Source organism: Lithobates pipiens, unplaced genomic scaffold (genome assembly GCF_037356315.1).
Source record: "Lithobates pipiens isolate NorthernLeopardFrog02 unplaced genomic scaffold, aLitPip1_a1.2 Scaffold_18, whole genome shotgun sequence".
In the NCBI taxonomy this organism is placed as follows: Eukaryota; Metazoa; Chordata; class Amphibia; order Anura; family Ranidae; genus Lithobates; species Lithobates pipiens.
In genome coordinates this window covers 157,788,880-157,816,397 of record NW_027507758.1, presented here as the reverse complement: position 1 = coordinate 157,816,397, position 27,518 = coordinate 157,788,880, and the positions used below count along the sequence as shown (strand labels likewise).

The following is a 27,518-nucleotide window of genomic DNA, read 5'->3' as shown; positions in this document are numbered from 1 at the left end:
TTATATTGTAGAATGATGTCAAACTTGCTCTTGCTCAAAACGTTTGACATCATTCTACATTATAACCAGCACTCCAGAATTTATACACTATAGATATCTATCTTTATTCTGTGTAGTGCAATAGGTTTTTGTTAGAGATGTCTTGACTATGCTACAAACCATTAGTGTGAATTTTAAACTTTGTGTCATTATTGTGTTTTTTACATATTAAACATTTATATTTGTTCATACTGTTTCGTGTTGTGCCTAAAAAGTCCAAAGCTCCATTCTCCTTGTATATTCTCAATTAATTGGAACGTGCCACTTTTTACATCTCCAGTATCCACAGTACCATTCTGTGGTGATGCATGGTTCACTTGTCTAGTTTTGGACTATGAAATGGTGCTCATGTTTAGATTTGCAAGGAAAACATTATGAAAGATGAAGACTGGAGTCTGTAATTTAAAACGCATACCCTGGAATTGATAAAGGGTGTTGTAGACACCCTTTAGAATTCCATTGCACCTCTCCAGCACAAATGTCAATGTTTGCAACAGAACTCAAGTAACTGTTAGGAAAAGGCTGTGTCTGATAAACTCACAGACTAGGATGGGCACAGTGGCCAAAAAGCTTTGTAGTGGGGTGGAAGGAGCCTGGTGGGGAACTGGTGGAGCCTGATGGGGGTACTATTTTCCCATCAGGTTCACTTTCCTTGTGATTAACATTGAAAAACAGCAGGCAAATTCCATGGCTTCTATTGAACTAAATAGCGGTTATGGAATTCACACACTGCTACCAGCTGTCAATCACAAGTTTTTACATATCTGATGAGGGGTTCTCCATTAGCCCCCCCCCCCCCCCCCACTGTCAGAGTGTCCCTATATCATTGTGTGCTGGGTAGCCAACAGTGTCATAACAACCAACTTTGGCATAAGGGCTTACTATGCAAGGAATATTACAAAACACATTTGTTTTTTGGGAAAATGATGGGGGGGGGGGGGGGCAGTAAAGCAATTACAATACTTTTTTGCCAGTACTGCCCTTTTAAAATGACTTAAGTTGGGTACATACAAGTCGAAAATTGGCTGAAAAAGGGCTGTTCAGCAGAAAGTGGGTCAGATTGGACCATTAAAAATAGACCAATGCTCTCACACAGAGAACAATGGTCCTTATCTTAAGTAAAAATGATATCAGTTAAAATTCATTGGTTTATGCACCTCAGTAGTTTGCTTTATTCATTTTTTAGAAGCTATAATTACCGGCACACGATATCACTTTTCATTAACATTTTTGAATGTAGATATATATCTATATAGAAGTAAACATTTGTTGCTGTAGCACCTTGTTATTTATTTCAGATCCCAATAGCAATAGTATAAAATCTGCAACAGTTTTGGATCTGCAAGATCCTTTTTCAGGGATGTACATACAACATAATGAATACATTTTAACAAAGAATTACTATATACAGGCTGACTGGATATGACTTACTGAATTTACCAATTAGTCATAGCAACCAGATAAACTAACAATGCAAATACAATAAAATGCATTTGAGAATGTGCGTCATGAATAAAATTGGAAGCATTCTGTCAATCTTTCCAGCAGTCCTGGTAAGATTACAACTCAAAAGAATACCTGTAGGAAAAATAAAAAATAAGCCATATTAAGTTATTAAGCTTTTACAAACAGATGAAGTTCATAAATAATGTTTGATCTTTAGGTTGCATGGTCTCTAGTTCACTAATCTGTTTGACTCCCTTGTGTTTGAGAATCAATTCCATGTTGCCACATCTATGAAGTATAAGGACCCAGTCTATGATCAGGAACCATAGCTGTACTAAGTTATGGGGTCTAGATGTAAAAATAATTGCAAGCATTATTTCCTATGATCGTCAGCTCCATCTAGTAGCCATAATGATTTTTTTTCCTAATTTAGGTATTTTAGGAAAAACGGGTAAAATGTGTTATGGTTGGGTAAATGCTTGTGACATTTTTCCAGCATTTTTTTTTTTTAAATAAATTGACCCCAATGTCTATGTTTCACAAAATGTCTTGCCAATGGATGTTCTATTTTGGGAATTGGAATAGAGTGTTTGTGTTGAGTCAACCTCACTTTATTTTTATGTTGTCTCTATGTAATATAAACCATGTGGACATTTGGTAAGATAGGCAAGTAAGATATCCTTAGGTTTCGATCTATTTTCCTGTGTTGGGGTATGTAAAATGTGTGCCCTTAAATATGCAAGAACCTGAAAGACAGGGAATTGAATTTAATCAACGTGGACCCAGAAATGTAAATGGTAGAGATGGAATAATGAGATCTGCCTTCAGTAGAAGTGGTCTTCTATGATTGAAGAGGTGGTGACTGAAAATCTTGTACAGTGGGATCATGTTGCTTAAAAATATTCCAACATTTCATGAGGTAATTAAAACCATTTGTGAGTGAACATGAAAAAAACCTGGATTGGTTTGTTGCTAAATTATTGGCTTCTCTTTACCATTTATGTTTCTATTAGGTAGCTTATATTTCTTTATCTGTAACTGGGTCACAGTATAACCCCTCATTTGCAATTGTATGAAGCACATTCTAGAATGCATGTTATATTTGCATTGTTAGTTTATCCAGTTGCTATCACTATTTGCTATACTGGGTCCAAGGGGGAGCTTGGAACTGACAGGACTAGACAATTATTTTGTATGTGTGCAGATTGGATTTTGTACCTCATATACCTTATACATTAAGCCTTGAGAAAGGTGGGCTGTACCCCAAAGAAAGTTTACATACCCATTAAAAATGCTTGTTTACCTCCTGTATCCCCCTTTTAAGACCTGTTGTGAATGCCTCTTGCATCCTTGGCCATATATATACACACACATATAGACCCTGTGACAGCGTGGGGCCCTGGCACAGGATGAGTTTAGGAAAAAAAAATAAGGAAATCACACAGTATTCCCAAAGTTGCAGTTTGAGAAGCTCCACAGTATATGTTATAAGCAGAAAAGGCTGTATTTTAAATTTTCTGCAGCTTTTGCAATCCTGGAAGGGTGGCCTGAAGCTTGAAAGCTTTAGAGCAAGGATATGCAATTAGTGGACCTCCAGCTGTTGCAGAACTACAAGTCCCATAAGGCATAGCAAGACTCTGACAGCCACAAGCATGACACCCAGAGGCAGAGGCATGATGGGACTTGTAGTTTTGCAACAGCTGGAGGTCTGCTAATTGCATATCTCTTACTTTAGAGTATATTGGGTGGACTGGAAACTTGAATTCTGCTGGAGGCCTGTGTGTGAACAAAACCTCCCATTTTGTGTGAAGATACAGTAGGTGAGTGATCTGTCCAGGTGCTCTGAAAGATTATATTCCAGGATGATAGATTCTATGTTCTTGGGAATGAGAAGGTTGAGGCAGCTATGCAAATCTGGTAGACCAAGAGAAGTTCTGGGAGGCTGAGAAGGCTGGGACAGCTACTCGTGCCAATGGGACTCCCAGAGGAGAAAGAGAGAATCCGCGGTGTCAGGAGGACCCCTGTCTAGAAGCAAGGAGTGGGCCCATGAAGTAAGCTTGAGTGAGCCAAGAGAACCTGGAAATGGGGGTGTTACAGTCAGAGGGACTGGTAAGAAGAGCAGCAGTGCTGCTGAAGAGAGCCAGGTGGCTTATTATTTTTGGTTGTTGTGCGTGATTGTGTGTGAATATGATACCCCTGTGTGGACAACCATTTTGTTTTTAATTAAAAGTGGGCTGCCATTCCCTTACACCTCATTTTGGACTCTACCACACAAGCTTGATCATCCTATAAGACGGCCTAAACACACATCTCCATTAAGCTCACTGTGCTGCAATCCCCTTGTATTTTATTTATTTGGGTGTTTTGTTTGGGAACACATCTGGTTGCATGCAAAGATTGTTGCTGGTGCTGTCTACCCTCCTTGGACCTGTTTGTCCCATATTGGCAGTATACTGTATGTCCATGCTCTTAAGAGTACACTATATTAGCAAATAAGAGGTTGGCAAACTGCAAGATAGAGGCTGGCCAGAAGGGATAATTATGAGGCAGTTGGCCAGCTGAAACATGTATTGCAATATGTGCAAGCTAAGAACCCCCTTTTTTAATAAGCAAGGGTTTGCTTATGGGTTATATTAATGGGTTAATAAGTGGATACACCACTTTAATATCTCATGTTTTGTATATATGGAAGCTATTTAGAACATGCATCTTCACTTCCACAGTATAGTGCAGGTTAGTAATCAAAATGGCAGGTTTGCTAGAAGTTGCTGTATTCTTTGATATAAGATATGCCAACTGTGCTGTAACCTCCTTGTGATGTTTATATATATATATATATATATATATATATATATATATATATATATATATATATATATATATATATATATATATATATGTAGTTGTGTACTTTTAATCCTCTTACAACTCTATTATTTTCACAGTTTTTTAGGTCTCCACAACTTTACATCTTATTGGGGTGAACCAGATACAACAAAGTGCACGTGTGAGTACAAAACAAAATGAAGGTTCTATTTTCATCATTTTCTAAATAAAGATCAAGGCAAAAATAGGTAGCAAAAACAAGCTGTGCCTGGATTCCTTAGCATTCCTTCTAAAGTTTGGAGTGAAGTAAGAGAAGCAATGTATAGTGATTCTTCCAGGCTAAAGTCAGGCAGGCTAAAAAAAGAAACCAAAGACAGATTATGCAGCCATCAAATTTAAGAATTGGTAAGCTGCAATATAGTAAATGTTTCCTTTTGGGTTTATTACTGCTTTAGCCTAGGTTTTCTCATATTCCCGCACCACATTGCAATTGCACTGTTTTTGTGATCTGCTATGGTTGTCAATACAAAGTTAACGAGACCCCCAAATGCATCACAGACAGCATGGTACAAAATAACCATGCGATCTGGTTGCAGTGCAGCTTCAAAAAAGGTGCCTGCACTTCTCTAGTGCAATGCGGTCTGATTAGAGCCCATTCAAAATGAATGAGTTCCTATTTCACGACACTAAATTGCAGGAATGCAGTGTGGATCCCGTGTGGTTCACATGCGGGTTATAGTGTGAACCAGGGCTTAAAATAGGAGTATGGAGTTATTTTTTACATTTTTTTTGATTCATACTTACCTAGCTGGATGCAGCATCGGTCCAATGCTGCAATGGCCCCCTGGCGACTCTAATGCTGCGTACACACGATCACACATTCCGACAACAAAATCCATGTTTTTTTTTTCCAACGCTTGTTGGCTCAAACTTGTCTTGCATACACACGGTCACACACATCTTGTCGGAAATTCCGAACGTCAAGAACACGGTGACGTACGACGAGCCGAGAAAAATTATTTTCAATAGCTCTTCTGCTTGATTCCGAGCATGCATAGAATTTTGTGCGTCGGAATTGTGTACACACAATCGGAATTTTCGTCAACGGATTTTGTTGTCGGAAAATTTGAGATACAGTTCTCAAATTTTGTTTGTACAAAATTCTGACAGAAAATGTCTGATGGAGCCTACACACAGTCAGAATTTCCAACAACAAGCTCCCATCGAACATGCAACCATGTGTAAGCGGTATAACACTGACAACCGAGCGTTCAAACACCGCCGATGGTTCGGCTCTCAGAGCTCCCTGAGTAGAGAACTGCTGACTATCAGTCAGCAGTTCTCTGTCCCCCCTCCCCCCACCTCGCTCAATGGTTAAACCAGCTGTGGCTGTACTTCTTTTATGACATAGGATAACTGTTTTGAGCAGTATTGTTGGACTTTCTACAATGACAAAGATGAAGCCAATATACTAGAAAAAGGAGGCAGTTTAGAGAATCACAGGTATTTAGTGTTCAGTTACCAATTAGAAAAAGATCTGATAGGCCCATAAGAGAATTGTGTATGTACAATGGTGTTTCCTCTATGAGTACAATAGTGTTTCCTCTATGAGTTGCATGAAATCAATATTAAAAAAAAGTCTTGTCTTTTAGCAGCTAATGCAGGAACCTTGGCTAATGAGTTGCTAACTCTTACTGACGGAGATGAGATGACAGCAGCTAAAGTCGAAAACGTTGTGCAAACACTGATGAAAATCGTCAATGACGCTGAAATCAATGCTGATCTAGGGACAACGGTTGTAAATGTGTTCTCCAATATTCTAAGCAGCTCAGACAGCGCATTAACAAAATCCTCTTCTGAGTAAGTGGTGGTCTAGATTTTAATATGATCCTGTTGTTTGACAGTATGTTTGTACAAAAAAAAACATAAGAATGTCATCTGTAATATAAGTAGATTTTATAAGCGAAGATCATACAGAAGTAGATCAGACAATCGTAATACAGGTATACCCCACTTTTAAGTACACAATGGGGTTTATTTACTAAAGCTGGAATGTGCAAAATCAGGCTCACTTCTGCATAGAAACCAATGAGCTTCTAACCCCAGCTTGTTCAATTAAGCTTTGATAATAAAACCTGGAAGCTCATTGGTTTCTATGTAGAAGTGAGTCTGATTTTGCAGTTTCCAGCTTTAGTAAATAAACCCCAATGTGTACTTAAAAGTGGGGTATGCTTGTACTAACCTTAACCAGACTATGGATAGAGAAAGAGTTAAAGTTTATGGTAGTTTTTATGTCTGATGGTAACCCCAGGGCAGGGATCTCATACTAGCGGCCCTCCAGCTGTTGCAAAACTACAAGTTCCATCATGCCTCTGCCTGTGGGAGTCGTACTTGTGACTGCCAGCCTTGCAATGCCACATGGGACTTGTGGCTTGCAACAGCTGGGGGGGGGGGGGGGCGCCAGTTTGAGACTCCTGCCATTGGGAGACCTTTCCTCACTTTAATCCCAGTGAAACCCTTACAAGAAACGGCGGTATGATTAGCACTGTGACAAGAAGTCACAGACCACAATCACAATGTTGTTAGATATTTTAAACCTTTCGCACACTACTGAAAGTTTGCTTTTGTTTTATGAATGATGGGGAGGTTTCCAATCCTGTCGAGATGAGCAATAGAAACTGGACAGAGGCTCTAACCCTCCCCTGCTTTATGTAAAAGATAGGTGACCATTTACAGCATATACATTTAGTTATCTACCCTCTGTTATAATCCACTTGAATCTGCACACAGCAGCCCACATTTTACAGCCGTTTATAAAATGTCTGTGCAACCTGTGTTGACCCACAAAGTTCTCTCTGCTATAAAGTGATTTTAAAGGCAGAAGTTTTTTTTAATCTTAATGAATTCTATGCAATAAGATAATAAAAACCTGTGCAATACCCCCCCCCCCCCCGAATACTTACCTGAGCCCCATCTAGATCCAGCAATAGCAATGTTGCAGCGATGTTGCAGGAGTGTCTGGTTGTCCGGGACTCCCCTCCTCATTGGCCCCTGCTGCTGTCAATCAAAGTCAGTTGGCCAAGGAGGAGAGAAAGGGGAGGGGCCAGGCCATGGCTCTGTGTCTGAATGGACACAGGGAGCTGGTTCGGCTTGGGTGCCCCCATAGCAAAGCTGTTTGCTGTGGGGGCACTCAACAGGAGGGAGAGGCCAGGAGAACTGAAGAGGGACCTGGAGAAGAGGAGGATCTGGGCTGCTCTGTGCAAAATCACTTCACAGGGTAGGTAAGTATAACATGTTTGTTATTTAAAAAAAAAAAAAAAAACAAGACTTTAGTATCACTTTAAGACCCCTTTCACACTGGGGCGTTTTTCAGGCGTTTTTCAGGCGCTTTAGCATTAAAAAAAGCACATGTAAAGCGCTTGAAAGAAGCCTCATCTGGAATTTCCAATGTGAAAGCCCAAGTGCTTTAAGAGCCCTTTCACACTGCCAGCGCCCGAAAAACACTTGTAAAGCGGTGCTTAAACTAGCGGCGCTTTACCAGCGTTTTTCGAGAGCTAGTGGGGTGCTGGCCAAATAAAGGGTTAAAAGCGCCCACAAAGCGGCGCTGCCGAAAGCTCTTTGCAGGCGCTTTTAATGTGTTTTGCAGGCGCTTCCCATTGATTTCAGTGGGAAGGGCGCTTTAGGAGTGGTGTATTCACTGCTCCAAAAGCGATGCAAAGAAGCTGCTTGCAGGACTTTTTTTGATGCCCTGCCAGCGCAGCGCCTCAGTGTGAAAGCACTCGGGCTTTCACATTGGGATTGCAGTTGCGGCTTCTTTCAGGCACTTTACAGGCGCTTTTTCTTTAAGCTAAAGCGCCTGAAAAACGCCCCAGTGTGAAAGGGATCTCAGTGTGAAAATACTCGGGCTTTCACATTGGGATTGCAGATGAGGCTCCTTTCAAGCGATTTACAGGCGCTTTTTTTTAACGCTAAAGCGCCTGAAAAACGCCCCAGTGTGCAAGGGGTCTTAGTGACACTAAATATTCAGATTTTTTGTTTTAAAAATAACAAACATGTTATACTTGCCTTCCCTGTGTATTGTTTTTTTCACAGATCCACAGCAGCCCTGATCCTGTTCTTCTCAGGTGCCTGTCTGGCACTTCTGCACCCTCCCCCCCCCGAACTTTCTCCCAAGCCGCCCCTGTGTGTCTATAACACACAGAGCATGGCTGAACCCTCAGCCCCCCGCTCCCTTCTCATTGACTAATGGCTTCTGTTCACAATGCTGGATCGGGATCAGGCTTGGGGCTTGGGGGGAGCAACCCACTGAAGGTGTTTTTACCTTCAGGCATAGAATTTCTGAAGGTTAAAAACCTTCAGCCTATTCAACCACTTTAAACTACAACTAAACCTTTGGGGGAAAAACAAAACAAAAACCATTTTCGAACAGGAAGGATCTTTATTGTGGAAAAGACATGCTTTTGGAAAAGACACCTGTTCGTAGTCTTTCTTTAAAATGTATACTGAGCTGTGCATGTGCATCTCAGGGTACAATCTTAGCATGATGTCTGTGAGCCAGGACAAGCAATTGCACAAGATTTACACCAGCTCCCTTTTTTTTTTTTTTTTGCACTCAATTTTATTTGAAGTGTACAAAAACGGCACTTCATTTATGTCATTGTACATCAGTGTAGTGAGCTGCTGTACAGTGAAATGTGGTCCTATTCAGTGCACTGTGATAAAATGCAACTCCAGACTGCGTTTCAGTGTGAATAAGACCCACGTAAACAATTGTGTTTTTTTTTTCCTATCGGTGACCAGCGTTTTACAGTGTGGAAAAACTCTGATCACTGCACAAATGTGAATTGGCCCTTAGTCTGAAATGGTGATTTCAGGTGAGCTACGGTGGGTCCTGGAAAAATTAAATACATCTACATATTAACACGGTGCACTGCAATCCACCTCGAGGTATCATTGATGTATGAACAGGAAACATAAAAAACAATTGTTTATTATGTGACCTGATGATGACTGACGGTGATCAGATACAGAAAAACAACAGTCATCACCACATATACTGTGACTGAGCGCCTAAAGAAAACCTGTACTGAGAGAGATGAAATGATTGGGCTGTATGTAGAGACAGCCAAGCATTTGGCATTTTCAGAAAGTGATCAGCAGTGGCAGCCTACTGTATCTATAGCTTTTAGTACAGGTTTCCTTTAGTTCTATTGTGTATGTATGTGCCTGTAAGACTGTGAAGGGACATTCAGCTGTAAACCTCTTGTGTGCTAGAACAAGATGTTGTCAAAAACACATGAATAAACAATAACTTCCTTTTAATTTCCTTGTGTTGCTTTCAGCGCGTTAAAAACAATAGAAGCCTTGGCACTAAAGATTCAATTTTCAGGACCGTCTGTCAGCATCGTGTCACGTAACTTGTGTCTGGGAGTTTCCAAAGTGAACGCTACCTCATACAATGGTTCCAGCTTCAGCGTGGGAGCTCAAACCCATAATAATGGCTTTGAGGTACAGTACATCAATATTTTACACTTCTTCCTCACTGACCATAATTGATATTTAGAAGAAAAAAAAAATTCATTATATTATGATGCCATATGAACACACAAAACATGATACTCTGCAGTGTTAAGTAGTCATGGTTTTACACCTTAAAGCAGAACTAAACCTTCTTATCCTGTTCAGTCAATGAGGCTGCCATCTTAGGCCTCTTTCATGCAGGCAGACCAATGGGGTCCAGAAGGAAGAGAGGAAGGATCCCTGGTGCCATACATCCAGTGGTGGTATGAGAGAGACAACCTCAGCCTGCTCTCCCACCATTCCACAATACACAAGTAAATGCGCAAAAACAGGGTCAAAGATTTTTCCCAATGTCCACCAGTCTCTCACCAATTGAAGCCAAAAATCCAATTATATGAATGAAAGTCCATATTATGTTAAGATCCCTATGATTATAAATATAAAAGCTGCCGTCCAGTAGAACAAAGAAAAGCATTTAAAACCAGGAGCTCCGTATCCAGGGCTGCCATCAGTGAAGGAAAGAAGCCATGTTCCAAAGTCTATGAAAAAAAGCAAAGGAAGAGGCACCTCTGGGTGTAGAGATAACATACACTTTAATTATAAATAACTTATTTAATACAGGCAACTCACATTTTGGATGTGATGTATGAGCATTTCAGTCACTTTAAAAGCTGAGCATGGATGTGGTCATCTGATAGTCTGTCAAGCTGAGGCACCGTAGCCGCTAGTGGCCAGGAAGTGGCATAGACGATGGCCGTGGAGCGCAGTTCAAAGCAAAATGAAGTCTGGAGCGCAGGCGGAGAGAGAGATGACGTCATGAGGTGGGCGCGACCGGTTTCCTCAACAATAGACCCCTATCAGCAACAACAGATCTTCCAACAGCAAGCAACAATAGACCTCTCTCAACAGTAGATTCCTTCCACCAACAATTGACACCCCCTAGCAACAATAGGGCCCCACCAGTTACAATAGATCCCCCAGCAGCCAGCATCATAGACTTTCCAGTACCCCTTGCCATTACATACATTCAGTGCTGGAGGTGCCAGAACTGCATTCCCCCTGTTCCCGCTGAAAAAAAGCACTGCATCGTACACCTCTTAAATTTAGGTGGATTCTTTTCAGTCTTTTTTTTTTTGTTGGGATATAATGTTAAATGGGAAAAAAAATCACCTTTGATACTGTAGGTGGATTTCTAGGACTGTGCTAATTAGTTAAACAAAATCTTAGGAAACGTTTCTGGAAATGTATTTTTCTCTAACTGAGCCTCCTTTTTCCTAAATAAAGTATTTATATATTCTACTGTGCTACCAAAATCAAATCATCTGACTTAGAAGGAGAATTTCTCAAGTACTATACTTGGAAATGGATATAATATCATGCCATTTGAAAATATGACTTGATTTATGTGCTCCCAATCTTCAACAGATTGACATGAACAAAAATCCAGACAATCCTCTTGCTTCAGTGCTCCTTCCATCTAGCCTTTTGTCGAAATTAAGTGAAAGTGATTTCTATACAGTTTCAAGAGCTCAGTTCACTTTCTTCAGCAAAGCCGGACTTTTTCAGGTGAGTAAAACATTAAATCAAGCAAGATTTATATATTCATTTATACAAATGTAGTATTTAATGGTGTAATCATCTAACAATATTCATTATTATTACAGTTTCAATTTTTGTACACACAAGACAAATTGCTATGGGTGTATGGGACTTTAAGGGCACCCAATTCCACAACCATGTAGTAAAAAATGATTTAAATCTTTATTGTAGTAACATTAAAAATACGACTAAAATCACATTTAAGCTGAACATTAGTCAAGAACTAATTATTAGACATGTGCACACTGAAATATTTCATTTCGGAATTTTGTTTTGGTACGAAAAATAAATTTATTTAGTTACTCCCGAAATTCGTTTGTATTTATTTTGTTTTGTTAAAAAATGCATTCGTCCGAAATAATTAAGGTCAAATCTGTCATTGAAGGCTTACAGTGTCTGTCGAATGTTGTAAGAAGATTCGACAGAGCAGCTAAACTGTACGACGCCACAATAAATTTCCAGTTGAATGCTACGCCTACAAGCTATAGTAAAATTCTAATGTTGTATGACACTAGTAATAATTATATTTATTAATTATTATTACTAGTCAACCAACATTAGAATTCTTCTATAGCCTATGGGGGGAGCCTTTGACCATAAATGTCCGCTCGCGGCGGCTGCTTCGTCGAATCTTCACATCAAATATTTTCTCTCTATCTCGAATAATCTTGGACTAATAGAGTTAGGTTAGGCACATTCGACTTTTTTTGCTATTGTCTCTATAATGTTGAATCTTTTCTCTCTATGTCAAATCTTTTCTATCTATGTCGAATCTTTTCTCTCTATGTAGAATAATCTTGGACTAATAGAGCTAAGGTTAGGCACATTCGACCACAGGTTCGATGGACACAGATCGCTATTGTCAGCTTCAAGTCGAATCTCCTATCTATATCTAACTGTTGTCACAACGAAACGAAAATAAAGCATTTGTTTATGTCAGATCTTTCGGTTTCTGGATTCTGCATGTTCGTTATCGTTTGTTAAAACGATAACGAAAATACCCGAAATTCAGACGAAAATGCATTCAGATGAAAACGAATGCACATGTCTACTAATTATCCCCTAAACATAGGTATGCAGATGTAAACAGTTTAATTACCAATATTTAATTCATGAAATATTGTTATAACAGAAATATGCTATAATAAAAATGGGTCTTCCCCAAGCAAGGTTGGAAGCACACCATCGTCTAAACATATTTTGCAATAAAAGCACCCTCTACTGGAAATTCCTAAAGGAAATCACTTGTAGAGTCCTCCACTTAATCTTGGCCATATCCTTGTAATAAGGGTTTAGTAAACGTTAAGGCATAGAATGTAGATTTTGTTGACTAATGCTTGCTAATTATTACAATGTCATGACATGTATTGAGTATGTTGACTAGTGCTTGCTAATTACATAGAACAAGTGTAACCAGTCATAAGCACCATACATGGTAGTTAGCCATATCTGTTTTCATAGAACAAATATTTTTTTTTTGTAATCTAGCTGTTCACTACAATTCCTTTGCCAATCAGATAAGAGGCCCAAGTCATTCCACAGGAAGTGATCTAACACGTTCTTATCAAGCAACCTGGTTGCAGCTTGTGTTGTCATTACTATGATTACATTAAGGAAGCACTGTGTTTTTTACCCATTTACCATGCACTTGTACAATGCTATATGGTACTACAAGTAATTAAGGATGTTAAAAAAAATTCCATAAAAAAATACTGTAAACAGGACATTGGGTTAAAAAGGTAACACATGTTTCCTTAAAACTATATAGCATAATATTTAATTTTGTTTAAATGTTGGACACACTTCCTGCATTTATTTTTCCACTTGCTGGAGTTGTGATTAGTGAAAAGTGCATACTTTCATTTATCAGCAAAAATATTGGATAATATTTTAGTTCATCATCTTCATTTGACCTCTCCCAGAATGGAGGGGTGTTTTGTTTTTTTTAGTTTTATTTTCCCAGCATCAAAGCCCAGTTGCCCAAAGTCTCACACATGTTTTGTGTTTTTTTTTTCATCTCTTTATAGTTTTGTTCACACATGTTTGTGATTGATTTTTTCACTTGGAAATGCCCTAAATACATATTTTCTTAGTGAAAATATTACTTTCCTCCCTTACATTCTGGTATTCTATGGGGTTCATTTACTAAAGGCAAATCCACTCTGCACTACATGTGCACTTGGAAGTGCAGCTGCTGTAGATCTGAGGGGAAGCTCTGCCGATTTTATCATCCAATCATGTGCAAGCTAAAATGCTGTTTTTTTCTTTCCTTGCATACCCCCCTCGGATCTACAGCTACTGCGCTTCCAAGTGCACTTGCAGTGCAAAGTGTATTTGCCTTTAGTAAATAAGCCCCTGTGCTTATTTACTAACTCTCATGAAGTGCCCACAGACTTTTATTGCAAAGAAAGGGGGGGGGGGGGCTGTCAGGCCAGTTCCGTTACTAAGAGCTCATGATACAGTGTGCTAGGTCCTCTGGGGCCTATTGGGCCATCATATTTAGAAAAAAAAACTCAGCAACAGCTATAGTAGAAAATAAGGTAGGACTATGAAACTGGAGGTTGTTAGTACAATCTCTGTTTGACTGCATATCTATTGTTGAGACTCCAGTTGGGTGTCAAGAAATATTTTTGTGAGTTTGTATGATTTACCTTAAATGTATTAGCTGTCAAAAGTAAATAACTTCTGGTACTGACACATTGGGATTTAGTATGCCTTCCAGTGGCAGCCAGTCCATTAGGGACGCCCGGGCTTTGCACCCTTTCTCCACTCCACCCCCCTATATGCTGCAATGGATAGGTTCATGCATAGTAGGTACAGTGATTATTTCCTAAACTTTCACTGTTTAAGAGATATTCACACTGGATGCAGCCGGTGGCATCACTGGCACATGCCCTCTGAAGATCCGAGTGCTCCAGCGCACATGCACGGGAGTGATATTATCATGATCCCAGCCACTCACACAGCCGCAGCTCGCAAATCCAGAAGGAAGAGCAGGAAAGGATGGAAGCCCTGTCAGCAATCCAGCATAATGTCCTTGTAGGCATCACATACTAGCACATTATGAAATACTTACCTTGGAAAGAAGCCCTGCTGTGGTGCGCTGTGCACCACAGCAGGGCTTCTTTCAAAGGTAAGTATTTAATAATGTGCTAGTATGTGATGCCTACAAGGACATTATGCTATTGCCTTGCAGGGGTTTTTTCTTTTTACTTGAATTTGTTCTACACCCTAAATGTGATAGAACATTTGTGATTTCCATCATCAATTCTTGATTACTCTAAGCCTAGGTTCACACATATGCGATGCGGGAACTAGCGGGATTCCAGCTCTGGTTTTCGCATCGTATCTCTCCAGCAGGCAGTTCACATTGCCCTCTGCAAACTTCTGCAGGTGTCAATACAATGTTGACCACTTCAGCCCTGGACAAATTTACCCCCTTCCTGACAAAGCCCCTTTTTTCTATTCGGCACTGCATCGCTTTAACTGACAATTGAGCGGTCGTGCGACGTGACTCCCAAACAAAATTGACGTCCTTTTTTCCCCACAAATAGAGCTTTCTTTTGGTAGTATTTTATCATCCCTGCAGTTTTTTTTTTTGCGCTATAAACAAAAAAAGAGCGACAATTTTGAAAAAAAAAACGCATTCTTTTTTACTTTTTGCTATAATAAATATCCCTCAAAAATATATAAAAAAAATGTTTTCCTCAGTTTAGGCCGATACTTATTCTTCTATATATTTTTGGTAAAAAAAATCGCAATAAGCGATTATTGATTGATTTGCGCAAAAGTTATAGTGTTTACAAAATAGGGGATAGTTTTATGGCATTTTTATTCGTTTTTTTTTTTAAATGGCGGCAATCTGTGATTTTTATCATGACTGTGACATTATGGCAGACACATCAGACATTTTTGACACATTTTTGGGACCGTTGTCATTTATACAGCAATCAGGTCTACACAAATGCACTGTGTATAAATTCCTGTGTAAATGACACTTGCAGTGAAGGGGTTAACCACTAGGTGGCAGTGTAGGGGTTAAGTGTGTACTAGGGGCGTGTTACTACCTGTGGGGGGCGTGGCTGTGTTTTACAGATCACTGATCTCTGCAATCTCTCCAATCACAGGGAGTAGAGATCAGTGTCACTGTTGCTAGGCAGAACAGGGAGATGCTTGTTTACTGTAGCATCTCCCCGTTCTACCTCTCCGTGAGGCGATCGAGCCCACAGGACCAGCGACCGGACTCACTGAGCTTCCCGTGGGCGCGCAAGTGTGCTGCCGGCGGCGCGCGTGCGTGTCCCCGCCGCCTCTTAAAGGGCAACGTACAGGTACGTGATTCTGCCTGTACGTGCCCTTCTGCCAACGTATATCGGCGTGAGGCGGTCGGGAATCGGTTAATGACACCCCCAGATCAGTTCACAGATCGCAGCAATGCGATCCGATTCCAGTGCAGGACAAAAGAGTCCCTGCACTGTTTTCCTGCGAATCCAATGTGAGTTCAGCCATACAACTGGGAGGTGTATAATAATAAGGGGCAATAGAAATATAAGTATTACCATAAAGTGCTACTGCATAGTATAGGTGAATAATACTATAAACATACAATCATGATTGACATAAAAAATAAATAATGTGAGAACAAAGTGCTCACACTTTGTGTCATGCACATGGATGTCAGAGTCATGCAATGTCTCATGGGATTTGTAGTTTAGCTTAACACAGTATTAACCTAATATCCTCCATTACTGTTAATACAATGTCTACTTACAAAAATCTAAAAACTGATATAGCTGTATTTGTATTTGTTAATAGGATTCACAACTGAGCTCTGAGAGTAAACAACTCAACAGCTATATTGTGTCATGCAGCATTGGAAATATTTCTATTTACAACCTTACAGAACCTGTTAGGATTACTGTTAAACATCGAACACCACAGGTAAGAACTTCAAAAGAGTATTATCATTTTAGGAGCAGAGTTTGATTATCCATTGGGTGACTAAAGTTGGCCATACATGGACCAAAATTCGGCCGGTTCAAAAGGGGCAATCCGATCCGATGGGCAAGGAGGTTGTACAATCTACTGATCGACTTCTGTACAAGCGCCTTAAAGAGGAAGTAAACTCTCCCACTCTGATGCTTCTTTTCATTTAGTCCATTATAATAAGTAATTATCAAACTATAGCCATTGTAATCCAGCCCAAATCGCATATTACTTACTGTTTAAAGAAACTTTAAAAAACTTCTTTCCAAGGGTTAGGCAGCGCCATCTTAAGTATTGTTTTCTGAGTCCACAGTGGAGTGTATTTCCGCCCTTACACTGAGCACTTCCTGTACTGTTAACCAATCCTCCTTCTCAATCCAACGTTTCTATGGCAACCCTGCTTCCCTGTTCATAGCTTACTTGTTTATTTCATAGTATTTACTTGTGCCGATGTCTAATGTTTGCCTTTGTCAGACTTATCAGCTTCAGCTGATAAGACTGCAGTAATGGCCAATTTTAGACTGTATGAGAGGTCACATGGTCACATGGTTTGTAGGGGGAAGCTCTGAGTGATTAGCAGAGTTCAGTGCCGTAGGAAGTCCTGATAACAGATAGATAAGCACATAGAGAGTGTGCCGTAAATCAGGGGAGATCTGGGCATGCTCAGTGACTTCATTCTACAGAACAACAAGGATTACAACAATACTAAGCAAGTAAGGAGATATCTACAAGCAGTGTTCGTTAGGGTTTTTTATGCTGATTTACATGGGACAAAGTTGTGGGGGAGGGTTTACAACCACTTTAATGGATTTTACCTGCTTCATCAGTGCTGCAGGCTACAGCCTGCGATCTGATCAGTGTTTTCTGACAGAGATGGATGGAAGTCTCCCCGCTGCCAGAATACAAAGGCTCAGTGGGGAGGATTCCCGCATCCACATCAAGTGCGTGGATGGGAGTATTGAGTCAGCTTTTCTCGTTCGACCTGCTGGCCAGCCTAAGATTTGTTTTATGCTATTATATGATTTTTATCTTCAGTTATAATTGTCCCTCATTTCTGAAAATAAAGTTTGTTTTGCCAAACCACAAATCCTATTACTTTGTTATTTGGGGGGGGGGGGGGGAGTAAACATTATTTCTGCACAGTGGCCCCTAGTTGGTTTTGTCCATCCTGTACTGTAATGGTATGATGGTGATATAGGCACTGCATGACCATTCTTCTTGAAGTGGTTACTATTAGTGATGGACGAACTTCCGACGGGACGTTTCGCGAACGCGAAACGCGAACGGGCACAAACGTTCGCGAAAACGACCGTTCGCCGCGGGCTCCATTGACTTCAATGGGAGGCGAATTTCGCAAACCTTTAGGTCGAATTTGCGGCCACGTGGTAATTATTAGGGGGTAGCACGTAGTCCCACCACCTGGACAATAGCATAATACATGTATGAGGTGAATTTGGGATCGATAACTACAAGCATTTTTTTTTTATTTGGGAAATTGTTCTGACAATTCAGGACTATGGAGCTAATGAAGGCAATGGAGGAGAGGGAAGGTCAGGGACCAGGGTAGGCAAACAAGAGGGTGCAGGAGATACAGAGCACTGACAGCAGCACCGTAATACAGAGCACTGACATCAGCACCGTGACATACAGCGCTGACAGCAGCTCCGTGACATACAGCGCTGACAGCAGCACCGTGACATACAGCGCTGACAGCAGCTCCGTGACATACAGCGCTGACAGCAGCTCCGTGACATACAGCGCTGACAGCAGCACCGTGACATACAGCGCTGACAGCAGCTCCGTGACATACAGCGCTGACAGCAGCTCCGTGACATACAGCGCTGACAGCAGCTCCGTGACATACAGCACTGACAGCAGCTCCGTGACATACAGCGCTGACAGCAGCTCCGTGACATACAGCGCTGACAGCAGCACCGTGACATACAGCGCTGACAGCAGCTCCGTGACATACAGCGCTGACAGCAGCTCCGTGACATACAGCGCTGACAGCAGCTCCGTGACATACAGCACTGACAGCAGCTCCGTGACATACAGCGCTGACAGCAGCTCCGTGACATACAGCGCTGACAGCAGCACCGTGACATACAGCGCTGACAGCAGCTCCGTGACATACAGCGCTGACAGCAGCTCCGTGACATACAGCGCTGACAGCAGCTCCGTGACATACAGCGCTGACAGCAGCTCCGTGACATACAGCGCTGACAGCAGCTCCGTGACATACAGCGCTGACAGCAGCTCCGTGACATACAGCGCTGACAGCAGCTCCGTGACATACAGCGCTGACAGCAGCTCCGTGACATACAGCGCTGACAGCAGCTCCGTGACATACAGCGCTGACAGCAGCACCGTAAGCAGCCCCAGGAGGAAGTCAGCACAGCACAGGGATGGTGTGATCCCCTCATAATAAGAACCCCCAGGAGGAAGTCAGCACAGCACAGGGATGGTGTGATCCCCTCATAATAAGAACCCCCAGGAGGAAGTCAGCACAGCACAGGGATGGTGGGAGCCCCTCATAATAAGAACACCCAGGAGGAAGTCAGCACAGCACAGGGATGGTGGGAACCCCTCATAATAAGCAGCCCCAGTAGAAATATGACACCGCTCAACCTCTTCAAAGAGGAGGGTAGGGGCATATAGTACGGTGTGCTTTTTTGGGTCAGGGAAGTGAGCCAAATGAATTAAGAAGGTCTGTGTGCTTGATTCCAAAAATTGTTTATAGACATATACATGGTCTACTGATCACATGTGTTGAATTCCTCCGAGATCCATGCCTCATTCATTTTTAGAAATGTGAGGTAGTTAACACTGTGGTGAGCTAGGCGAGTACGCTTATCGGTCACAATCCCCCCTGCTGCGCTGAACGTCCTTTCGGACAGGACACTGGATGAGGGGCAAGCCAACAGTTCGATTGCAAATTGGGCAAGCTCTGGCCAGAGGTCAAGCCTGCCCACCCAGTAGTCTAGGGGTTCATCACTCCTCAGAGCGTCCACATCGGCCGTTAACCCAATGTAGTCGGACACCTGACGGTCTAGGCGTTCCCTGATGCTGGATCCGGATGACACCTGTCGATGGGTCGGCTGAAAGAATGACCTCATATCCGAAGTCACCAACACATCTTCAAACCGGCCTCTTCTTGCAGGCGCTGTTGGATTGGTACCCGCAAATCCTTCTCTGGGAGTGGGAATTGCTCCTCTGCCAGCGCACGCAAAAGCAGAATGCAGCATTTCTCGAAGCAAGGCCTGGAAGTGCTGCATTCTGACAGCCCTCTGCGACGGCGGTAACATTTCCGCCATTTTGTGTTTGTACCGGGGGTCTAAGTACGTTGCCACCCAGTACTGGTCCTTGACCCTCATGCTTTTTATACGGGGGTCCCTATTAAAACACTGGAGCATGAAGGCCCCCATTTGCACTAAAGTGGAAGCGGTGTGGTGGCCTGGCTCCTGCTCATCATCCAGGATAATGTCGTCCTCTTCATTCTCCTCTCCCCATCCTCGCACAACAGGGATCCCAGAAAGGTTTAAAGCATGCTCTTCTTGCTCCTGCTCATCCGCCCCGGCACCATCCTCCTCTGACTCCTCATCAGACTCCTGTTGTTGACTTGTCTCAGATAGAGTAGCCCCCCCTGGGAATTCATCCAGCATTGCGACTTCCTCATCTTCCCGCTCCTGCTCCTCCACAGCCTGATCAATGACACGACGCAATGCACGCTCCAGAAAGAAGGCATAAGGTACCATGTCACTGATGGCGCCATGGCTGCGACTGACCAGTTTGGTGATCTCCTCAAATGGCCGCAGAAGTCTGCATGTGTCGCGCATGAGCAGCCACTGGCGCGGTGAAAAAAAACCCAGCTCCCCAGAACCGTTTCTTTCGCAGAGTTCATACAGGTAGACGTTAACTGCACGTTTCTGCTGGAGCAGCCTATCAAGCATATAGAAGGTTGAGTTCCATCGCGTCGGGCAATCGCAAATAAGACGTCTGACCGGCAGATGGTGTCGCCGCTGAATGTCAGCAAGGCGAGCCATGGCCGTGTAAGATCTTCTGAAATGGGCCGAGATTTTCCTTGCCTGCCGCAAGATGTCCTGGACCCCAGGGTATTTGACAAGGAATCGCTGCACGACCAAGTTTAAGACGTGTGCCATGCACGGCACGTGCGTGATTTTGCCCTGTTTCAATGCGCTAAGCAGATTGGCACCGTTGTCACACACCACTTTACCAACTGTCAAATTGAGCGGTGTTAGCCACTCATCTGCCTGTGAACGCAAAGCTGAAAGGAGTGCCGGGCCAGTGTGGCTCTTTGCTTCCAGGCACAACAGACGCAGCACGGCATGGCAACGTCTCACCTGGCATGTGGAATAGGTTCTGGGGAGCTTGGGCGGTGCAGTGGAAGAGACGCTAGCAGCGGAAAAGGAGGAGGCAGCTGAGGAGGAGAGGGAGGAGGATGGAGTAGGAGGAGGAGAAGAAGAGTCAGGCCTGCATGCAATCCGTGGCGGTAAAACCAAATCTACACGGGTGCCACGGGTTACATGCTTGACGGCCGTCAGAAGGTTCACCCAGTGGGCAGTAAAACTGATATACCTTCCCTGCCCGTGTTTGCTAGACCACGTGTCTGTGGTCAGATGTATCTTGGCACCGACACTGTGTGCCAGAGATACATTCACTTGCCGCTGAACATGGCCATATAGCTCTGGGATGCCCTTCTCTGAGAAATACTTCCTTCCTGGGACCTTCCATTGTGGTGTTCCAATGGCCACAAATTTGCGAAAGGCCTCCGAGTCCACCAGTTTATATGGCAGTAGTTGGCGGGCTATGAGTTCTGACAAGCCAGCCGCCAACCGTTGGGCAAGAGGGTTATCCGGCGTCATCATTTTTTTACGCTCAAACATTAGGCCCACGGAAGCCTGCCTTTTTGCAGAAAAATGTGAGCTTGGCGTGATGGAAGGTGGAGTGGAGGACAATTGTGAGGAGAGAGGAGAAGGAGAAGTAGAAGACGAGGCTGGACGGTGAGAGCCTGCAGTGTGGCTTTGTGTGTTCCGTTGCTCCCACTGGGCTCGGTGATGGCTGCTCATGTGCCTTCTTAAGGCGGTCGTCCCTAGGTGAGTATTGGGCTTACCGCGACTAACGCGTTGACTGCAAAGATTGCAGATGGCAACGCTATTGTCAGCAGCGGACACGTTAAAAAAAGCCCACACTGCGGAGCCATGTGCCGGTGTCCTGGGAGCGCCAGATGTGACCGTACATGGTCGATGACTCGCTCCTGATACATTTGCAGTCTGCTTTGTCCCTGCTGTGCAATGTAAGTCATTGCTGCTTCTCCTCCCTATCTGCTGGTCCATATCTCCCTCTGAACTCCCCTCCTCTTCCTCTCTTGTGGGCACCCACGTGACATCACTAGACACGTCATCATCAACGTCACCTTCCCCACCGCTATAAGTAGAGTAGGCAGCAACACCGGGGACCAACCTCCTCCTTGGGCTGATCTGGGTACTGGCGTCAGACTGCTGAGTAGCGCTTGTTGCTGCCTCCTCTTCCTGATCCAATACCAAGAGTGGCTGCGCATCAGAAATGTCCTCTTGATATGGATCGGAAAATAATTCCAGTGACTCAAGCGGAAGGTATGTGGTGGTGGTGGTGGTGGTCGTGTTGTTGGTGGTAGTGTCTTTGGGGGTGCACATAGCAGAGAGTGAAGAAGAGGGTGCAGATCGAGAGGATGAGGAGGGTGCAGAAGAATAAGGCTGAGTGAGCCACTCAACCAAGTCTGGTGCGTCCTTTAAAGTAATTGAACGCACCTTCTGCAACTTCCCACTTTGGCTCAAGGCTGTTGCTCCTGCCCTACCCCTACCACCCCTGCGGAAGGGCCTGCCTCTTCCTCTGCCTGTCATTTTTTAAATCACCCTGTGACAAAACTCTTAGTCCCTATACCGCTGAAGGACTGCTGCAGTATAGGGCAGCGGTCAGCAGTAGTGCACGTCAACCCTATGTATTGTGGACCGATAGCGGTCCTTACAGAACAGCAGACTGTACTGCACTCAGGCCTATGTACCGTAGCACCCTATACCAAGTTACCAGTCCTTATAAAAACTTTTGTGGACCAAGCAGGTTGTGTGTTAGTGATTAGCAGACTGTACGTCAGTCCCTATACCAATGAAGGACTGCTGCAGTATAGGGCAGCGGTCAGCAGTAGTGCACGGCAACCCTATGTATTGTGGACCGATAGCGGTCCTTACAGAACAGCAGACTGTACTGCACTCAGGCCTATGTACCGTAGCACCCTATACCAAGTTACCAGTCCTTATAAGAACTTTTGTGGACCAAGCAGGTTGTGTGTTAGTGATTAGCAGACTGTACGTCAGTCCCTATACCAATGAAGGACTGCTGCAGTATAGGGCAGCGGTCAGCAGTAGTGCACGGCAACCCTATGTATTGTGGACCGATAGCGGTCCTTACAGAACAGCAGACTGTAACGCACTCAGGCCTATGTACCGTAGCACCCTATACCAAGTTACCAGTCCTTATAAGAACTTTTGTGGACCAAGCAGGTTGTGTGTTAGTGATTAGCAGACTGTACGTCAGTCCCTATACCAATGAAGGACTGCTGCAGTATAGGGCAGCGGTCAGCAGTAGTGCACGGCAACCCTATGTATTGTGGACCGATAGCGGTCCTTACAGAACAGCAGACTGTACTGCACTCAGGCCTATGTACCGTAGCACCCTATACCAAGTTACCAGTCCTTATAAGAACTTTTGTGGACCAAGCAGGTTGTGTGTTAGTGTTTAGCAGACTGTGCGTCAGTCCCTATACCGCTGAAGGACTGCTGCAGTATAGGGCAGCGGTCAGCAGTAGTGCACGGCAACCCTATGTATTGTGGACCGATAGCGGTCCTTACAGAACAGCAGACTGTAACGCACTCAGGCCTATGTACCGTAGCACCCTATACCAAGTTACCAGTCCTTATAAGAACTTTTGTGGACCAAGCAGGTTGTGTGTTAGTGATTAGCAGACTGTACGTCAGTCCCTATACCAATGAAGGACTGCTGCAGTATAGGGCAGCGGTCAGCAGTAGTGCACGGCAACCCTATGTATTGTGGACCGATAGCGGTCCTTACAGAACAGCAGACTGTACTGCACTCAGGCCTATGTACCGTAGCACCCTATACCAAGTTACCAGTCCTTATAAGAACTTTTGTGGACCAAGCAGGTTGTGTGTTAGTGTTTAGCAGACTGTGCGTCAGTCCCTATACCGCTGAAGGACTGCTGCAGTATAGGGCAGCGGTCAGCAGTAGTGCACGGCAACCCTATGTATTGTGGACCGATAGCGGTCCTTACAGAACAGCAGACTGTAACGCACTCAGGCCTATGTACCGTAGCACCCTATACCAAGTTACCAGTCCTTATAAGAACTTTTGTGGACCAAGCAGGTTGTGTGTTAGTGATTAGCAGACTGTACGTCAGTCCCTATACCAATGAAGGACTGCTGCAGTATAGGGCAGCGGTCAGCAGTAGTGCACGGCAACCCTATGTATTGTGGACCGATAGCGGTCCTTACAGAACAGCAGACTGTACTGCACTCAGGCCTATGTACCGTAGCACCCTATACCAAGTTACCAGTCCTTATAAGAACTTTTGTGGACCAAGCAGGTTGTGTGTTAGTGTTTAGCAGACTGTGCGTCAGTCCCTATACCGCTGAAGGACTGCTGCAGTATAGGGCAGCGGTCAGCAGTAGTGCACGGCAACCCTATGTATTGTGGACCGATAGCGGTCCTTACAGAACAGCAGACTGTAACGCACTCAGGCCTATGTACCGTAGCACCCTATACCAAGTTACCAGTCCTTATAAGAACTTTTGTGGACCAAGCAGGTTGTGTGTTAGTGATTAGCAGACTGTACGTCAGTCCCTATACCAATGAAGGACTGCTGCAGTATAGGGCAGCGGTCAGCAGTAGTGCACGGCAACCCTATGTATTGTGGACCGATAGCGGTCCTTACAGAACAGCAGACTGTAACGCACTCAGGCCTATGTACCGTAGCACCCTATACCAAGTTACCAGTCCTTATAAGAACTTTTGTGGACCAAGCAGGTTGTGTGTTAGTGATTAGCAGACTGTACGTCAGTCCCTATACCAATGAAGGACTGCTGCAGTATAGGGCAGCGGTCAGCAGTAGTGCACGGCAACCCTATGTATTGTGGACCGATAGCGGTCCTTACAGAACAGCAGACTGTAACGCACTCAGGCCTATGTACCGTAGCACCCTATACCAAGTTACCAGTCCTTATAAGAACTTTTGTGGACCAAGCAGGTTGTGTGTTAGTGTTTAGCAGACTGTGCGTCAGTCCCTATACCGCTGAAGGACTGCTGCAGTATAGGGCAGCGGTCAGCAGTAGTGCACGGCAACCCTATGTATTGTGGACCGATAGCGGTCCTTACAGAACAGCAGACTGTAACGCACTCAGGCCTATGTACCGTAGCACCCTATACCAAGTTACCAGTCCTTATAAGAACTTTTGTGGACCAAGCAGGTTGTGTGTTAGTGATTAGCAGACTGTACGTCAGTCCCTATACCAATGAAGGACTGCTGCAGTATAGGGCAGCGGTCAGCAGTAGTGCACGGCAACCCTATGTATTGTGGACCGATAGCGGTCCTTACAGAACAGCAGACTGTAACGCACTCAGGCCTATGTACCGTAGCACCCTATACCAAGTTACCAGTCCTTATAAGAACTTTTGTGGACCAAGCAGGTTGTGTATTAGTGTTTAGCAGACTGTGCGTCAGTCCCTATACCGCTGAAGGACTGCTGCAGTATAGGGCAGCGGTCAGCAGTAGTGCACGGCAACCCTATGTATTGTGGACCGATAGCGGTCCTTACAGAACAGCAGACTGTAACGCACTCAGGCCTATGTACCGTAGCACCCTATACCAAGTTACCAGTCCTTATAAGAACTTTTGTGGACCAAGCAGGTTGTGTGTTAGTGATTAGCAGACTGTACGTCAGTCCCTATACCAATGAAGGACTGCTGCAGTATAGGGCAGCGGTCAGCAGTAGTGCACGGCAACCCTATGTATTGTGGACCGATAGCGGTCCTTACAGAACAGCAGACTGTACTGCACTCAGGCCTATGTACCGTAGCACCCTATACCAAGTTACCAGTCCTTATAAGAACTTTTGTGGACCAAGCAGGTTGTGTGTTAGTGTTTAGCAGACTGTACGTCAGTCCCTATACCAATGAAGGACTGCTGCAGTATAGGGCAGCGGTCAGCAGTAGTGCACGGCAACCCTATGTATTGTGGACCGATAGCGGTCCTTACAGAACAGCAGACTGTAACGCACTCAGGCCTATGTACCGTAGCACCCTATACCAAGTTACCAGTCCTTATAAGAACTTTTGTGGACCAAGCAGGTTGTGTGTTAGTGATTAGCAGACTGTACGTCAGTCCCTATACCAATGAAGGACTGCTGCAGTATAGGGCAGCGGTCAGCAGTAGTGCACGGCAACCCTATGTATTGTGGACCGATAGCGGTCCTTACAGAACAGCAGACTGTAACGCACTCAGGCCTATGTACCGTAGCACCCTATACCAAGTTACCAGTCCTTATAAGAACTTTTGTGGACCAAGCAGGTTGTGTGTTAGTGATTAGCAGACTGTACGTCAGTCCCTATACCAATGAAGGACTGCTGCAGTATAGGGCAGCGGTCAGCAGTAGTGCACGGCAACCCTATGTATTGTGGACCGATAGCGGTCCTTACAGAACAGCAGACTGTAACGCACTCAGGCCTATGTACCGTAGCACCCTATACCAAGTTACCAGTCCTTATAAGAACTTTTGTGGACCAAGCAGGTTGTGTGTTAGTGTTTAGCAGACTGTGCGTCAGTCCCTATACCGCTGAAGGACTGCTGCAGTATAGGGCAGCGGTCAGCAGTAGTGCACGGCAACCCTATGTATTGTGGACCGATAGCGGTCCTTACAGAACAGCAGACTGTAACGCACTCAGGCCTATGTACCGTAGCACCCTATACCAAGTTACCAGTCCTTATAAGAACTTTTGTGGACCAAGCAGGTTGTGTGTTAGTGATTAGCAGACTGTACGTCAGTCCCTATACCAATGAAGGACTGCTGCAGTATAGGGCAGCGGTCAGCAGTAGTGCACGGCAACCCTATGTATTGTGGACCGATAGCGGTCCTTACAGAACAGCAGACTGTAACGCACTCAGGCCTATGTACCGTAGCACCCTATACCAAGTTACCAGTCCTTATAAGAACTTTTGTGGACCAAGCAGGTTGTGTGTTAGTGATTAGCAGACTGTACGTCAGTCCCTATACCAATGAAGGACTGCTGCAGTATAGGGCAGCGGTCAGCAGTAGTGCACGGCAACCCTATGTATTGTGGACCGATAGCGGTCCTTACAGAACAGCAGACTGTAACGCACTCAGGCCTATGTACCGTAGCACCCTATACCAAGTTACCAGTCCTTATAAGAACTTTTGTGGACCAAGCAGGTTGTGTGTTAGTGTTTAGCAGACTGTGCGTCAGTCCCTATACCGCTGAAGGACTGCTGCAGTATAGGGCAGCGGTCAGCAGTAGTGCACGGCAACCCTATGTATTGTGGACCGATAGCGGTCCTTACAGAACAGCAGACTGTAACGCACTCAGGCCTATGTACCGTAGCACCCTATACCAAGTTACCAGTCCTTATAAGAACTTTTGTGGACCAAGCAGGTTGTGTGTTAGTGATTAGCAGACTGTACGTCAGTCCCTATACCAATGAAGGACTGCTGCAGTATAGGGCAGCGGTCAGCAGTAGTGCACGGCAACCCTATGTATTGTGGACCGATAGCGGTCCTTACAGAACAGCAGACTGTAACGCACTCAGGCCTATGTACCGTAGCACCCTATACCAAGTTACCAGTCCTTATAAGAACTTTTGTGGACCAAGCAGGTTGTGTATTAGTGTTTAGCAGACTGTGCGTCAGTCCCTATACCGCTGAAGGACTGCTGCAGTATAGGGCAGCGGTCAGCAGTAGTGCACGGCAACCCTATCTATTGTGGACCGATAGCGGTCCTTACAGAACAGCAGACTGTACCGC

General features: G+C 44.1%; 1 protein-coding gene across 10 annotated transcripts in view; it reads left to right on the top strand.

The window, feature by feature from the left end:
- The window catches only part of ADGRG6 (adhesion G protein-coupled receptor G6), a 292,061-nt gene that overhangs the window by 226,767 nt on the left and 37,776 nt on the right, over nucleotides 1-27,518 (top strand). For 8 of the 10 annotated variants that reach the window (XM_077486299.1, XM_077486298.1, XM_077486297.1 and 5 more), the window contains 5 exons: nucleotides 4,431-4,492; nucleotides 5,964-6,171; nucleotides 9,654-9,819; nucleotides 11,257-11,397; nucleotides 16,243-16,368. In XM_077486299.1, the coding sequence (XP_077342425.1) occupies nucleotides 4,431-4,492; nucleotides 5,964-6,171; nucleotides 9,654-9,819; nucleotides 11,257-11,397; nucleotides 16,243-16,368 (703 nt within the window). The remainder of the gene's footprint in view (nucleotides 1-4,430; nucleotides 4,493-5,963; nucleotides 6,172-9,653; nucleotides 9,820-11,256; nucleotides 11,398-16,242; nucleotides 16,369-27,518) is intronic. The other 2 variants (XM_077486301.1, XM_077486292.1) reach the window with 1 other exon arrangement.